Below are 15,115 nucleotides of genomic sequence, written 5' to 3' on the forward strand. Positions count from 1 at the left end.
TAATGAGCAAGCTGGCTTGCAGGAGTTGAGCTAATACATGGTATTTAAATATTTCCTGCGATGGTTTTCTCTTTAGGCAGCAGTAAAGCATCACATCTCCATCAGTAATGTTTATTAATAACACAAAGCACCAAAATATGTATGAAAATGTATCTTTTTACATTTAGTAAGTAAGCTTTTCATTGTACCAGATTTCAGAAGAAACTGGTTTCTGAGCGTGACATTGCCAAGGGGGGGAAAATGGTGTGAATGCCAACATGTTTATTTTCATCTTCCTTTTCCTTTTCTTGCACACCTGCAAAGGTTTACAGTACTAAATATCCTTGGCTTCCTGCAAGAGGGTCACAGTGATCTATTCCCACTTTGGATTCATATTTAGAGGTTGGGAATTTGTTCCAAATAAAACTCAGGACTTTAGGAGAATCCTGGTTTTATCTGTATCTTAAGTATCCTGTGTTTGCTTGCTTATGGAGGTATGTGTATAAATAAGTCTCCTCCACACAGTTTGTTTTCATTTCCCACACAGCCAGTGATGCAATAGGCAGTTTATGGCACGAGGGTTTTTCCATGCAAACCCCGACGCTGCAGCTCCTGGGAGCTGGTGAAGGGCAGGCAGAGGAGAGCCTGGAGCTTGGCAGGGTTTTCTGCAGGTGCATCTCTGCTAACGAACATAACAGAGGGTGGAAGTTTTATATCAAGCATGGCTATGTGACATTGTCTGAGCTCATGCAATGGGTTTTGCATGTGAAATGCAATACATCAGGCTATGGAAGACGTACTCTGTGATCTTCCTGCTTTGAATCCTCTAAAGAGGTGGTGCTCCAGGGGGTTCTTCTGGTCCATGCAGACTTTTACATCTAAAATCACCCTAACCCTGAATTAAGAGTGAGAAGTGTGCTGTCCTGCAAGGCTACCAGCTTTTGGGACAGTGAGTCATGTGTGGAGGGTTAATCCCGGGTACGGCTGGGCTGGAGCAGTAGCTCTGAAGACAAGGGACAGCTTTGGGTGGAAGAGCTGGGGCATGTTCTGCTGGTATTGCATGGAGAGCTTGGCTGGTTTCCTCAGGCAGCACTTCAGACTGCGCTTGTAATACTCTTAGGGGAGCCAAGGTAATTGGAGCAGATTTGCAGATGCTGGCTAAATTGCTCTTTTAGCATCAAATAACTCTTACCAAATCTAGTAATAACATATACACCGAATTTGCAAAGATTTCTGTGGCATTAAAGGGATTGTGTTAGATGTAACGTTGTTTGGAGATTTAGTGGTCTCTGGGGTGGGGGGGGGTGGGAAATCTGTTAGGGCATTTTAAATGTATTTTAAAATAAGTGTGGTGCTTCAGTAAACAATTAAATGAGAACGTATGGAAGACCATGATAAGGACTTCTCGGCCACTCAGATCTGCTTAGTTTTGCCTAGTCATGGATCTCAGTGTAAATGGGAGCAATTCACTCCTTGAACAGGACTTTCCTCAAATCTAGCTAATGGTGAAGCCTAGAAATACCATTTGCTAGAAGTAAAGGAGTGATGGGGTATGGAGGAGGAGTGTGCAGAGCTGTAAACACTGCTTTTTGAAAACATGCTGATAAAATACTCATTTTCTTCCTCTCTCGTAGGTGTGCCATTATCCACACAGTGGGGACCTCAAGGCTATTTCTACCCCATCCAGATTGCACAGTACGGGTTGAGCCACTACAGTAAAAACCTGACAGAGAAACCACCTCACATCGAGGTGTACGAAACGGCTGAAGAGAAGGACAAAACCAGCAGGTCTGCAGACTGGACAGTGCCAAAAGGCTGCTCTCTGTCCACAGTATTTGATAAAGCCAAGTTCACTAGTGTCAAACAGTTTGTTGCTCCAGGTGGGTTATCCTAAATGTGTGGCAGCTAAGCCATGTCTGTTAATTTGCACAGATGGTATCAGGGGAGCTTTAACTTGCTGGGATCAAAGTGTTTTCATTTATCCTGTGTGACTTCCTATCCTTAAGATCTCACCTGAGAATGTCATCTTGTTTCCGTACCTCTGGAGTTTTTCTTTTCTTCTGTTTTCTCTCTGTCACTGCTTTTTCAACACTATTTTAATGAAAAAGTGGGTGTGCATGGAGGGCAGTGAGAAGCTACAGTCACATTTCCTGACCCTTTCAGCTTCTGTCTCAAAATAGAAGCAGAAAAAAAAAAAGAAAAAAAAAAGATGGACCCAGTTGTGAAGCCTGGGAAATAGCACTGACGTGTGATAAGCAGATGTTGACAGATGATAGATAAGGTCTATTTTCAGCCTGGGGCAAGCGTAGCACGTGCAACTCTTCGGTTGGACCCAGGATCTCTCTCTTCATTCCGGTGCAAGTATTTTTGCAAAATTTGAGATCTTGGTTCTGGCTAACCCAAGTTGCCTTAAACAAGGCAGCAAGAGGGAGCAGCTGCCCATGTGCTGCGCAGGTATTTGCACAGGACTGGGGGAGGACGGTGAAGGTCTGGGGCTGCATACAGGTGTTCTCCTTCACCTGCAGACATGCAAGATGCATTTTGTTGCCGTCTCTTCAATTTACTGTGTTCTGTTTTGTACTTAGCAGGGAAATTCATTATTTCATGCAAGAGTTTCCTTTGTGCTAGGACAGGCTCATTAATAAGGACGTAATGTATTTTTCCTCGATCAATACCCATTAGAATTAATGAGTCCATTACTTAAAAAGACAATGAAGTAATTTTCAGTTGGCACCTTAGGCCTGAGTCTCTAGGGAAAAAATTGTCGAACACTCTTGTGTCTTTGTAGTAGATAAATATGGGGAGAGGAAAGGCTAAAAGATCTGTTATGTATTCTCTCCTCATCCTTTATTGATGGCAGAGTAATCTGCGGGGCTCGAAGGCCGAGGTACGCATCCACTCGTCTTAGATGGCCTTAAGTAATGGATTTAGAGGTGCTTAAGGCAGTGCAAACAACAGGCAGCCTTTAGTTCTCCTTTGCTGCTTAAAACTCCCCCCCCCCCCCCAAATTGTAATTCACTTCATTATCACACAAGCATTTATTTACAAGGAACCATAAAACTTACTTGACAGGAATTGAGAGTGGGTTTTTTTAATTAGATTTTTCATAGGAGCAAAATGTTGTGTAACGAAGCGCTCTGTTTCTTCTCCCGAAGCAGATGCTGATCTCCAAAACTCAAAGGAGTGAGGCTTTTACTTTAAAAGATTGGAAAAACATGACATTCAGTCAAAATAATAGGTCCTGTACAATAGCACCATACAACACAAGACATTGCAAAATGCCGTAGATTAGTTTGGGAGATGGAGAAAAGCCTCTGCTCTGCAGAAGAAGCTGACCGTAACTCGAAGGTTGCACATAAAAATATTTATGGGGTATTTCACACATCAAGAAGTAGCAGAAAGGAGACAATTGCCTCGCACAGACAAATTTTATTCTATGGAAAGCTGTTAATTTAAGATGACTGTCTTTAAGTGTTTATCATCCCCCTGTGCCTTCAAAGCTACAAGATTTGCACACAGCTTTACAAACTAATTAGCCCTTTGATCTTCTAGTATAGGTTTTTGGGGGAGTAGTTGATTTTACATTTTAAAATCTAGCCTGCGAGAGAGCACCGGATTTTATTATGTGGCATTGCCTAGGAGCTTTATTTAAATTTTTTTTAATTAAACTGAGTTTTGCCAATGGAGAGGTTAATAAATACTTTAACACATTAGTCTTTCTATATTCTTTTCTTTTTTTCCCCCATTAAACTAATCAGCGCACTGGTTTTTGGAACTGTCAGGTTGGGAAAGAAAAAAGTTGTAAATGTAAATATTAGTCCCAGGGGGATCCTGAATACCTGCTTCTCGGCACTCCTGGCTTTTTTGTTTTTGCTGAAAGCAGAGCTTTATTCAGAAATGCGACTGCTCAAGCGGCACTGTGTTTTTGGTGTCTTTTCTGCCAAGTGAAATTTTCAGTTTGGAGCAAAAGAGTGGTGGTTCATTTATGTTGTGAATTACAGAAGGGAAAGATCACACAGCATCTACGTTCTTGCAGCTTGGCTGCTGTGCCCCATCCTGCAGGAAAAGTGCATCTCTGCCTGTCCTGCATCCTGCCAGCAGGCAGCTGCAGGCAGCAATAAGACACCCCCCCCCCCCCCCCCCCCCCGATCCCCGCTGATGTCCCTTTCCCTTACCCCAGATCCTGCTGGTGTCCGTTGCACTCCTCCATCGATCAGGTACCAGAAGCCTCCAATAAAGCCATCGATCGAGCCCCTGGCACTTCTGCTCCGCAGCGAAGTGTTGCAGTGTGTTAATGTAAGAGGCAAATGAGTTTTCCCCAGTGCTGCGGGAGTCAGCCTTCGCTTGCGGATTTACTTTTATGCTTAATTAAATAATACATGGTAGGGCGCAGAAAGAATGATTGAATTATTGATGGGCTGCCCTAAAAGCTTTTGGATCCTGTCTGGTAAGAGGGGTTACCTCTGGAAGCTGCGCTCTGTAGCTTAAACATTTTGGAGAAATGAGTGTTTTACCACTGAACAAGGCTTTTTTGGTTTGTTTTGCAGAAAGTACCGAGGGGGTATCTCTGCAGCTTGGGAACACCCGAGATTTTATTATTTCTTTTGATCTCAAGTTCATAACAAATGGGAGCGTTTCCGTGGTTCTCGAGACGACGGAGAAGAACCAGCTCTTCACTGTCCACTATGTCTCCAACACCCAGCTCATCGCTTTTAAGGACCGAGACATCTACTACGGCATCGGTCCCAGGACTAGCTGGAGCACCCTCACCAGAGACCTGGTGACCGACCTACGGAAAGGCGTCGGCCTCTCCAACACAAAAGCCGTCAAGCAGACCAAAATCATGCCCAAGAGAGTGGTGAGGCTGGTAGCAAAGGGTAGAGGCTTCCTTGATAACGTCACCATCTCGGCCACCGCTCACATGGCGGCTTTTTTTGCTGCCAGCAACTGGCTGGTGAGGAACCAGGACGAGAGGGGCGGCTGGCCCATCATGGTGACGAGGAAGCTGGGGGAAGGTTTTAAGTCCTTGGACCCGGGCTGGTACTCGGCCATGGCGCAAGGACAGGCCATCTCAACGCTGGTGCGGGCATACTTGCTGACGAAGGACCACACGTTCCTCAGCTCGGCTCTGCGGGCGACAGCGCCGTACAAGCTGCCGTCGGAGCAGCGCGGGGTGAAAGCCGTCTTCATGAACCGGCACGACTGGTATGAGGAGTACCCGACCTCACCCAGCTCCTTCGTGCTCAACGGTTTCATGTACTCCTTAATCGGCCTGTATGACTTAAAAGAAACGGCCGGGGAGAAGCTGGGGAAGGAGGCGCGGGTTCTCTACGAGCGGGGCATGGAGTCTCTGAAGGCCATGCTTCCCCTCTACGACACCGGCTCAGGAACCATCTACGACCTTCGGCACTTCATGCTCGGCACCGCTCCCAACCTGGCCCGATGGGACTATCACACCACCCACATCAACCAGCTCCAGCTCCTCAGCACGATAGACGAGTCCCCCATCTTCAAAGAGTTCGTCAAGAGGTGGAAGAGCTACCTGCGAGGCGGCCGGGCAAAGCACAACTAGAGCTTACAACCAAACCCTTCGGTCCTGCTGCCTCACAGAGGTACAGTTTCAAAGGTTGCATCCTAAATTTTTACAGACCGTTTCAAAGAAGTGATCCTTAAAACTGATCTCCTGAAATCATTGCATTCCAGTGTGAAAACATTTGGGTCTGATGGGTAGGATTCGGGAACATCACCTGTCCTTAGTGCTCCACAGTGAAACTATCTGCACGAAGCAAAACCCCTTTGTGCTCCTGAGTTTGGGGACATTTTTTGGTTTTCTTTTTTTTCCTTTTTGTAGGAAAATATCTGCAGAAGCCATACAGGTCTCTAAAGTCCAGCACTTGCCTGAAAAGTTAGTCCGTGGCCTCTTTTAAAATGGAGTTAATATGTGTATATGTTGGAACAGCGTAACAGATCATGTGGTGTAACGCCGTAAATGTGTATTTACTTGTAGCCTGGGTAGTGGACAGTGTATCTTTTTTAAAGGTGGGGGCTTTTTAATAAGGATTCTTTTCTTGGGGTGAAAAATACACCTTTTTTTTTTTTTTTTTTTTCTTCAGTTCTCTGTATGGAGATCCTTTAGCTGTATGGTTTCTTTACAGACATGTGGACAGAAAACAGACAGTGTGCAGGCTTCGAAGTCACGTCACGTAAGCACAACTCAGTGGGGCTCACGGACTGCACAAAGCCTGCAACCATGCCACCCCCCTTTTTATAAAGCCAAATTTACCATCGCCTGTCAGGTTTGCTGGTGTCGCCTCCTCCCTAGTAGCTGGAATCTCTTGTCATGGAGCCTGATGTTTTGTACTGTATTTTTTAATTACATCTGAGAGGTTTCTCTAAGCTTTGGCAACTTCATTCTTTGGGAGACTTGTCTTGAATTCTGGAGTATGACATGGAGCTTATTTTCAGTAGTGTGCAGGAAATGCAATTGGAATTAATTACAGTTTTCCTATGGTGATTTTCATTTTTAACCTGCTTGAGTGTATCAGGCATTTTAAAAATTAAAATTACCCCAGAGGGCTTTCCAGCTCCACCTGTGCTTTAATACCAAGTTTCACCTCTGCCTACTGTCTTACTCATAGTGTAAGGGGTTGTTACATCTTCAGCACTGGCTTTTTGGGTGTCCTTTGTCTTCGTGGCTCTGCCAGGCAAGCAAGGGTACCCGTGCAATAACCAAACACACACGTCCGAACCCAAACGCTTTCACTGTACTGTTGTAATGCAGAAGAAACCAGGTGGTTTCTTTTTCCTGTTTATCAGTCCTTTACAACCGCCATTAGTCTGCCTTCTTGGTGTGTAGCATCCTGGTTGATCCAGAAGAGTAAAACCAACTGATAGCATCGTTAGATCAGGGGTGTTTTGGTTGGTAGTGTAACAAATATTGGGTTATCAGCTCTGTTGAGGCATGCTGGTGTTTGCTGTTAAGAGTCCCAGACTTGAAAGCTCCTGATGTATGCCGGCATGGGAAGGACATGTATTAGCTTTGGGGTTTTTCCACTGATCCTATTACGTGTTGTACATGTAGGTGGGGGTTAAGCTTAAGAAGTTCATGCTGACAACAAAGTTCATTCAAATCACAAAAAGGCTAGGCACAAGGACAATATGCATCTTGATTTTTTTTCTTTTCTCTATTTTTTGATGCTTTTTCTATTTCTCACAGATATTTGAAGCAATTTTTTAATTACTTGATCTTTGCAAACGCATGCTACGATTATATCAATTAATATGAAAAGTGGATGTCACAGGAGAAATTTCAATACCAAAGGTAGCAGAGGTGAATTTTTTTTACGTACATGTGTACACACACACGCGCACTCACACACATACAAAACCCAGAAAAATGTGCTTCCTTTACAAACGACTGGTCCTTGCTGCAAACACAGAAACATCTTTCTCCTGCATGTTTCCTCCATCTTGTGCCCATTTTGGATTTGGAGAATCTGGAGAGACTCTCTAGGTACTGCTCAAGAGGTGGTATCGGTGCCTTACGGAGGCCACAATTTCCTCTTGGTTTGGGGGGGGGTTTTTTTGGTTTTGGGGTTTTTTTTGTTGTTTTTTTTTTTTAATTAATGCCAGTTGAAAAATTGCAGTGTTGCTGATTTTTCAGTGCTTCGTGAGCGGCAGCCCGGTAGCTGTTGGATAGGTGAGCTCAGAAGCGTAGGTTGGCCATGCCAACGCCGTCGGTCCTGTCAGACCACCTTATCCTTAACATCTCCATTGCATTTTTGTTGGCCTTAGCACATGTGTGACGTCAACCAACCACCATCAGAGGTTGTAGAACCGAAGAGAGTTAGTGTGGGGTTTCTCCTGTTACTCTTTTTAATTGAGTTGTGCAGTGGAAGAGGATTATTGGACATTGGTGCCCATAACTTCATCGAATTCACTTAAGTTGGGTTTTTTTGTTTCTTTTCAGTCTTCAAACTGACAAAGGTCTTGGGGGCTAAGATCTGTTCAATCTTTTCATGGGGCTTACTGTACATAGAATTCATCGGAAACATAGTGCGCATGAGTATATGCAAACCAGTGACACACAAGCACAACTGTACAAGTGTGGCAGTGCTGTTTTTCTTGGCCATTGTGCAAGACATTCACTGAAAGCTGCTATTTTCATTCACCTTGTAATTGTACTTTATTTTTTCTACATTTTTTTTTTTACATGTGGGATATACACCATGTGTTAAATATGCAATAAATTGTTTACAGGATGCTCTTGTAAAGGGTAGTCCTTTGTAAAGCTGTATAGACTTTGCAGTTTAAGCACAATGTGCACATGTTAGTTTTATATACAGCAAGACATGACTTTTTGCAGCGGGAAAGGTTCTACTATGTTTATATACAAAGTAAATGGATCAACGTTTGTGCTTAATGTAAAGCTGCTTTATAAGACTGTAAAATAAATTTTTTTATCTTAAGACAAACGTGGGGCATCTTCATTATTTCAGTTGGTACCTTCTACCCTATGTGTGGTTGCAGGTGAGCCCTGGTGAGCAGTCATCTTAGTGGTTTTGAGGTGTCTTCTTTTAGGGTATTCTGGAAGGTTTTTATTCTAAGTAAGGTGGAAAACCTTCTTTTCAACAGTTAAGAGTTTGCTGATTTGGAGTGAGGACTACAGATCTATATTCTCTGTCTGCTCGAGTAAAGTTCATGCAGTATGTTGCTGGTGTGAGTTGTTTCTGCTAAAGGCATCTCATTTTGAGTTTCTGTGATTTTTGTTAAATAACAATTTTAACTGACTGGTCACTAAAAAATACCCTAACAAAGACAGCAGGTGGTCTGCTGAGGCTGCCTGTAATGTCCAAGAAGTGCACCACTTTCTTAATTCCTCTTTTCAGCTAAAAATATGCAAGTCCTATCAAAATACCCCCTCAAAATTGGGATCGAGGTCACCTCTGTCTTAGCCATTCCATGCCTGAAGCGATGCTTCCCACCTTGATGCAGAAGTGCTGTTAAATCGGAGCTGATCGATGGAAAGTCGGTGCCTCCTTGGCTGTAAATGTGAGCTGCACCCAGGATGCCACGTTTGACTTGGTCGTGAATAATTTTGCATGACTGAAATGCATAGAGCAAATCTTCTGCAGCTGGGCAGAGCTTCAGGACTGTCTCCCAACTGCTTGGGTGAAAATATTGATTTTCATTACTTAGCAGTTTGTTAAAAACGTATGAATTGAAAATAGAAGTGGATTTCAATATGTTGTCTTGGTGATGAATTTGAATGTTTGCTGCTCAGTTTGTGGTGAAAGGAGATACATTTACCATCTGCCTGGAGTGACTGATAACTCCCATGTATGCGTTGCATTTCCTGAATGTTAAATAGCTGCTTCCATACTTTACTAATCTCCTCCAAAAATGGCAGGAGCTATTTAAAAGGCAAGCGCTCAATGTTTCAGCCTATTCAACAAGGTGGAGTTTTGCAATGAAGTGCAAATGTTGAAAGACATCCTGGCACTCACTGGCTTGAATCTTTAGGACAGTAAATATTTTAAGAGCTCATCTTGTTGAATTTGTATCTCTGAGCAACTTGCTGAGTAGCTCTCGTTGGGTTGAACTGAAAATTAACAGGATGGAGCACCTTGCGCCATGGTAATAACCACTAATGAGCAGAGGGTGGGAGGAGGGAGCAGAGGGGTTCTGCTCCTGCTCTCATAGCTACTCAGGGGTTTCCCATCTCAGAGGAGAGGAGTACATGTGCCTGCCTTGGTCTGGAAGGGGTCAAACCCCACCATGCTGCTGGCCTCGAGCGGAGCTGTCATCCCGGGAGCAGGACACGCTCTGGAGTCTGTCTGTCTGCGCTGGCCAGGACAGATGGATTCTGTGCATCTCCTGCCAGCTGCCACAAAAGGCTGTTCATCCACAGAGCAGAGGAGTTCCTGCTTCTTTCAAGGTGTCACCAAGTCTTTGGACCAGGGAATTGGTGGACCCTCGTGCTGTGAATACGCCAACAGTGCTTTATTTCTCAGCGTACTTGGGTGACCACAGACAACCATCTGCTGAGGGCTGGCTGTTCCCGTCCCTAAAGAGGCAATGTGATATGTTTGATAGCTAATTACAGCAAGGTCAGGCTTCTGGTGCAAAGTGTGGGAAGAAACACAAGTATTGGCCTGGCCTCAAGCACCTGAGGGTCTGCTCTTACCCTCAACATGTGCAGATGCTGGTACCAGGTCATGTTCGTGGTGGTGGTGAAGGTGAGGTGTGTGTCTGTTGGGGTTTTTTTGTTTGTTTTTTCTAGCTTAGTCTAGATTAATAGTATTTGCTAGTGGGGAAAAAGCTCCACGTACAGCCTTCCTTGTGCACCATCCCGCTGGGGCTCCATACCTTGCCTCATGTGCCTCCTGGCCTCCCTCTGCCAGCAGAAATGCTGCTCTAAAGCGTTTTCCCTGTTTATAAGCCCAGTCTGATTGCCTTCCTGAGCTTAAGCGATGCCATTGCCTTAAGGCACTCCCTTCTAAATGGATTCATCATGGTTTAGTGGCTTTCTGTCACCCTGACGAGGAAATACGAGCGGCTTCCCCGCACAGCAGGTCTCCAGTGAGGGAGGCGGCAGCTTCTTTACCAGCGCTGGGAGACATAAATGGCGCACAGACACATTTCCTGGGTCCAGGCGCCTGTTTGTGAGCAAAATCTTGGCTGAACCTTTCTGGGTGTTGAAAAGAGGTTTTTGAGGATGCTGGGGAAGAGGCTTGTTGTGCAGGCGCCGGCATCAGTGCCTGCTGAGGATGCTGCGAAGGCTTGGGGCTGGCTGCATCCTATGGCTGTGCCATGCGGGAACCCGCTCTGCTCCCCAGCCCCTCCAGAGGGACCCTGTGCTAGCCCTGGGCCAGCGGTTTCCTTCCTTCCTTACGTTTTTCCAGGTGGGGTATCAAACCGTCCTCTGCATGGTGACCTCTAAGGTACCAAATCAGCCAGAGCTCCCCTGGCATGGAGCATGGAGCGGCACCGTCAGCTGCTTTTGTGCAGGAAGCATCTAAAAAGACTTATTTCTGCAAAGCCTGTTACTGGGAGGGGAAAAAAAGAAAATCCAAATGGCATCGCTTGGGTGGGGAATACTAACCCATTAATTTGATCATAAAGAAGCCTTTTTATTGAAATCCCATCTTTATCCCAAGTGCTCACAGGGCTTGGCTGGATCTTATTAAATGCTCCGATATTCCACTGTAGCTTTTTGTTTTCCCTGGGCCTTGTTTGAACAATCAAATGTCAGCAGAAGCAGCTGGTGGTAAATGCCATTTCCCTCTGCCCGGGGACTGCAGGACTGGCTGCTGGGTGCTTAACCGAGAGATGAGCTGCTTAGAGAGAATTAAATATTAATACTGGCTATTGCTCTCTGTAATGCACTGGGCCCGGTGTGCGTGGAGCGGAGCCGTATCCAGCTGGGCCCATGGGTGCTGTGGCCAGGCAGAGCAGCGCGTGAAGCTCCAGAGAAGTGATGATGAGGAGGGTGCCAGGGATGGCAAGGAAGGGCTGGGGGTGATTTTCCCCGTGGAGTCCCAGCACTCCAGCGAGGGTTTGGCTCCTCTCCCACGATGCGGCTCCTCCTCGGCACCCGCTTCCCTCCCCACTGGTTTTCTGCAGCCGCTCTCCTCCCTCTCTGCTCTGCATCCCCGCAGCATCCCTGCTCCCGGCTGGGGCTGCCGTACCCCCATGTCCTCCAAAAACTTAACAGTAATGTCAGCCCTGGCACGTTCCTCCATCTCACGTGCCCTGTAAGCAGAACACGTCAGCATATTCATTTTGTGATTAAAAGTATTAATTAAGGGAGGCTGGAGCCAGAAACGTGTTGCATGAGCTGGGCTGTGCCAGCACCAGGGGTCGGCTGCAAGCAGGGGCCGAGAGGGCAGGGGTCCTGTTCCCTGCCTGGGATGTACCAGCATGGTGATTTTGGCCAGACTCCCCTTTTTCCACCGAGGCTCAGCCACCTCAGTGCTCCCCCATCGCTTTCCAGATGCGGGGGTCTCCGCCGGGATGCGGGAGATGGGGAGCAGGCGATGGTGGAGCAGGAGGGGAGGAAACGCTGGAGCGAAGCCAGAGCTGCTCTGCAGGTACCTCCCAGGCTCAGCAGTGACCCGTGGGGGCAAAGCCCACCCCACCCTGCTGCCGTGAGCCCCCCAGCTCCTCGGGGCGGAGGAGGCTGGAAGACGGCATCCCTGGAGAGGAGGACAGAGAGGGGTGGTCTCCAAAGGCATTAAGGGGCTGCAGTAGGGCTTCTCCTCTGCTCACACAACGGCTGCTAACAGTGATGATGGAGCTGCTAATGATGTCAAATTTTTTTATTTTTTTTTTAATTAATTTAAAACTTTCTAAAGTTTGGGGTTTTTTTTTTGTTGATTGCTGGTGCAGCAGTATTCCCAGGGTGACCCCATCCTGTAGCAAAGCCCCCAGCCACTCTCGCCCCAGCTTTCCCTGCCCGTTGCAGAAGGGGGTAGGGACAGGGATCCTGCTCGGCTTCTGAGTGCCACCTGCTTTTACCTATCCTGCTCTGTTATTTGCAACGATTTCTGTAAAGCCTTTAGTTGCCCTGACTGCAGCAGAGGTCTGCTGGTACCAGCGGGCTCGGGGAGCTGCTCATGTGTGCGGGTCCCGCTGGCAGCACAGGCCATTAATGCCCACCGAAGCAGGGGACCTTGGGACACGCTGCAGCCCTGGGTCACCTACGGACATTTTGCAATTCTGCAAGTCAGGCACATCATGAGCTCAGCTCTGCTTTGCCGTGAGCTAGCACAAGGTCTGGAACAACTGATTGCCTTCATTTAGAATAGCTCCAGCTCACAACAACTGACTTTATAGACAACTAACTCCCTTTTATGGGGAGAAAACAACTCGGAACAGCAGAATAAACCGTTGCATTCCTATTCCACAATTGTCACCTTGTGAATTGTCCCTTGTTGGTATTTGCACTGTGGTCGTGCCCAGCAGTGCCAGCCCGGCTGGCAGCAATGCCTGCTGCAAAGATGATGCTGCCAAAGCGCAAGGCAGCACAGGCAGAGGTTGCAGTGGGAGCCCTCGTCCTCCGTGGGCATCCACACGTGCTCTGCCCGGCACTCGGGCACAGCAGGATCAGGCCCCGCGGGGCTGCAGGAGATGGGACACACCGAGTTGGCCCCTGGCGGGGTTTGCACTGAAAAGGCGGCACTTGTGGTAGACCATGAATAACATGGCAAAGAATTAAATCTGTGTAATTAAACATGCGGGCTTAGGGCTAAATTAAATATTAACTAGTACTCCCTTTGCACCTCCTGTTAGCAGCTCTGTCGCGATGCTGCACAGAGAGGAGGCAGCGGCAGCTCCTCTCTGGGTAACCTGGCCAGGAGGGAAGGGATGAGCCAGCACTGCCCTGACAAGGTCCCCTTTGCGATGAGGAGGAAGAGGACGGGAGACCAGGCTCCCTCTGGCTGCAGTGACCCCCCTCCAGGATCTGGCACAGGGGCTCAGCACCGGCCAGTGGAGCCGCTGCTGTGCTGGGCACTGTTGGCCCTGTCACCCAAGTGTGGTGGGGGACCGATGGGGCCACGCAGCACGTTTTGGGCAGGGCAAGGGTGAGAGATCCCGGAGGGTCACCTCTGCCTATGCTGGTTCCTGGCTCTGTGGGGAATTGTGTGCCTGACCCGCAGCTCTTGATGGCTGTGGGGCCAGGGATGCTCCTCAGTCCTCCCGTGCAATGGCTTTCACGTGCTTGGACACTTCTGGGTTGGGGGGAACCTTTCCCATGCTTGGTCTTCACCCCTCGACAGAAACTTTGGGAAAGTCTGTGCCCGGACTTTCCAGTTAATTTGAAGACTAAAAAAAAGCAGAAGAAATACTTGCTTGGAGCACCTTGCCATCACTCCCCTGTGCGTCACACCTGGGCAGAGCTGGGCAGTGGGAGTACAGCCCAGGCACAGCCTTGCGAGGGCCGGACTCTGCCCTGCGAGCTGCTCAGCCTGAAAGCTGGGCTCAACCTAAAAGTTGGGCTCAGCCTGAAAGCTGGGCTCAGCCTGCAGCTTCCAGGGCTGGGGCTGTGTGGGCACCTGGGGGCTCGGCAGCCTGCCATGGCTCTCCCCCAGGTTGGCAGGGCTTTACAGGCAGGTCCAGGTGCCTCCACAGCTCCCACTGAGTCATTTTTTTTCTGAGGGTGGATGTTTGTCCACAGTTCAGCAAACAGACGCAGTTTTTCTGGGGTATGGCCAGCAGGGAAAAGTCACCTTTACGCTCCTGCTGCCCAGTTATAAAGTCAAATAAAAACCAGGGAGTGATTAAAACCAGAGCACGCTGTGCTAGCGAGTGCAGGGGGGGATGCAGCCTGGATTCATGAGCTGAGACCGCGGGTGGGATGAGCGCTGGCACCCACGACACAGCCTCCGCTCCGTTCCCTTGCGTGGGGGCCACCAGCATCCCCTGCTCCTTGGGTGGTGGCTGTCCCCAGGCTGTGCAGGGGCTGCGTGGGGTGGTCACATCTGCACAGGGGAGTGCAAGGGCACGTCTGGGGGGGTGCACGTAGGCAGGGGTGTGTGCACACCTAGGAGGTGGATGTGCACATCTGCAGGGGTGGCTGTGAACATCTGGGGCTGGGTGTACACAGCGGGGGTGGGTCTGCACATCTGCACAGGGCCGTGTCTGTGCGCAGCTTGGGGGACGGATGATGTGCAGGGGTATGCGTGTGCCCTTGGTGCTCCCCAGGCCATGCGGTGCTCCAGGGCTGCTGGCAAAGTGGCGGCGGAGCCAGCGCTGTCCCTGTCCCCAAGCCGCAGGAAGTCCCCACTGGCACTGCTCAGCACCCAGTTCCAGCACTTGCCTGCTGGGCCAAGCTGGGCCCCCCCAAAACCTGCACGGGGCACCCTGTTTGGAGCTTTCCTGCAGGTACCCCTTGCCCACAGCACGCACCTAGAGCTGTCGTGACACCCCCTCCCTACCTCCCCCCCCCCCCCCCGGTGCTCCCTGTGCTCGACCACACTCAGCTCACACTGTTCTCCATGAACGACAGAGCAGGGCAGCAGGATCTGGCCACTACTCAAATACCAATTTTTCATTTTTCATCCTCTCTGGCTTTTAACACCCTCAGTAAAAGCTCTCGGCTGGTTTGTGCTCGCTGCTGGTTTCCAGACCCCCA

General features: G+C 48.4%; 1 protein-coding gene across 7 annotated transcripts in view; it reads left to right on the forward strand.

Annotated features, from left to right (window-relative positions):
- GLCE (glucuronic acid epimerase) overlaps positions 1-8,447 on the forward strand; it is a 54,989-nt gene extending 46,542 nt beyond the window's left edge. For 6 of the 7 annotated variants that reach the window (XM_049812249.1, XM_049812248.1, XM_049812250.1 and 3 more), the window contains 2 exons: positions 1,614-1,859; positions 4,527-5,560. In XM_049812249.1, the coding sequence (XP_049668206.1) occupies positions 1,614-1,859; positions 4,527-5,551 (1,271 nt within the window). In that variant the 3' untranslated portion in view covers positions 5,552-5,560. Of the gene's footprint in view, positions 1-1,613; positions 1,860-4,526; positions 5,592-6,092 lie in introns of those variants that run through there. The other variant, XM_049812255.1, reaches the window with a different exon arrangement.
- Positions 8,448-15,115: the final 6,668 nt, after the last annotated feature.

This window comes from Accipiter gentilis, chromosome 10 (genome assembly GCF_929443795.1).
Source record: "Accipiter gentilis chromosome 10, bAccGen1.1, whole genome shotgun sequence".
Classification (NCBI taxonomy): domain Eukaryota; kingdom Metazoa; phylum Chordata; class Aves; order Accipitriformes; family Accipitridae; genus Astur; species Astur gentilis.